This window comes from Saccostrea echinata, unplaced genomic scaffold (assembly GCF_033153115.1).
Source record: "Saccostrea echinata isolate AGI-Se365-2 ecotype Australia unplaced genomic scaffold, CSIRO_AGI_Sech_v1 ptg000047l, whole genome shotgun sequence".
NCBI classification, from domain to species: domain Eukaryota; kingdom Metazoa; phylum Mollusca; class Bivalvia; order Ostreida; family Ostreidae; genus Saccostrea; species Saccostrea echinata.
The window spans coordinates 16912865-16914476 of record NW_026889796.1 but is presented as its reverse complement, the minus strand read 5'-3'; the positions used below and the strand labels follow the sequence as shown (position 1 = coordinate 16914476).

Genomic DNA, 1612 nt, shown 5'->3' with positions numbered 1-1612 from the left:
GTCATATTGAAGCATCCCCAAGCTGTGTGGATCCAGAAACCTCTAGAATATAGGGTGGGTCATAAAAACTAGTAATATGGGTCACAATTTTCTTGGGAATATGTCTCTCTCTCTCTTTTTAAATCTTCTGAAGAACAGTTACTGTAGCTCCTAAAGTTAACTCAATTGCATGAGCATTGTGATGCATGGTCCTGTTTTGTTTTCTTTCTTAAAAAACTTTTTTCGGTGAAAAAAATAATCTGTCCTTGGTCGTCTGAAAATAAATAATCTGTCCTTGACTGGCATGACAATGAATAATCTGACTCAAAAAAATTGCCCCCCCCCCTTCTGAATCCAATGGTCGTCCCCTTAGCAATGATTGATGACGATGGGAAAAGAAGAAAAGAATAATTTTGGATTTCCCATCGTAGACACCAAATGAATACTAAGTTTAGTAGCGCATAACACTGATAATTGTAATTTTTATATCTTTTTCCAGTCCAGTGTATACATATCATCACGTTTCTGCTTTCCAATAGAAATCTGTTCCCTCACCTCGTTCACGTATGCTGGATCAATAACAGCAAACAGAACAGTCTCTTCGTCTTCTGTTGTTGCTATAACTTGTCCCCAAGGGTTAATAACACTGCTGTGGCCCCAGGCCACATAACTAGCCCCTGTGTCACGAGCTGGAGAAACCGTGGCAACATATAGTTGGTTATCTAGTGCACGTCCTCTCTGCAATAACTCCCAGTGAGCGGGACCAGTTGTCATATTGAAAGCACCAGGATACACCAATAGTTTGCAATTCTCTTTTGCATAGACCTGTGCCAGCTCTGGAAATCTTATATCATAGCAAATCCCAACCCCTACTTTGCAGTAAGGTGTATCGAACATCGTAAAACTGTTTCCAGGGCTCAAAGTCTCGGATTCTTGGAATCTGATTTTTCCAGGAACATCGATGTCAAATAAATGGATCTTCCTGTGTTTGGCAATTATTTCGCCTTTGGGATCAAATACACAGCAAGTATTGAACAGTTTTCCATTTTCTTCCTCCGGAATGGATCCACCGATTAGATAGATTTCATTATCCTTTGCCATGCTTGCCAAAGAATGAGAAGAGGTTCCTGGAATTTTTTCGGCATATTCCGGAAAATAAGAAGTTCCATACGGCGAGTTAAAGCACTCTGGAAGAGATACAAGTTTAGCTCCTTCCTTTGCTGCATGTGAGACTAATTGTGATGCCCGTTTTAAGTTATCAGCTTTTGTTGCAGATACCGCAAGTTGTATCAAAGCAATTTTGAACGACATTATTTTTAGAGTGACCTCCCTTTATGCTTTCATGGATTGGATATTTGAAGTACGCGTACTTGAGCCGTGTTCCGGAATAACCTTCTAACTCGTAATAAAATTTTAAAAGGTGTATGAAAGAATAATTATTTTATGAAGCTGCTGCATGCATGTAGAATATGGACAATTTACGTTAATCACTGATTGCGCATGCCGGAGAAGCGTCAGGCAGGGTTAGTCTGTTTCCCTGCAAATACAGTATTATGACAAATATAGAAATTTAATCACAGAATTCAAAAGATTCACTATATTAACAAGAATAGATATGGGTTACCCCATAACC

General features: G+C 39.1%; 1 protein-coding gene across 1 annotated transcript; it reads right to left on the bottom strand.

The window, feature by feature from the left end:
• Positions 1-213: 213 nt before the first annotated feature.
• Positions 214-1332, bottom strand: LOC133202585 (omega-amidase NIT2-like). Its single transcript, XM_061338426.1, has one exon. The coding sequence runs from the start codon at positions 1288-1290 to the stop codon at positions 463-465; it is 828 nt and encodes a 275-aa protein (XP_061194410.1). The 5' UTR covers positions 1291-1332; the 3' UTR covers positions 214-462.
• Between the last annotated feature and the right edge of the window lie 280 nt (positions 1333-1612).

Excerpts from the sequence above, each read along its gene's own strand:
- LOC133202585 (XM_061338426.1), bottom strand. The coding sequence starts at position 1,290 with ATGTCGTTCAAAATTGCTTTGATACAACTTGCGGTATCTGCAACAAAA.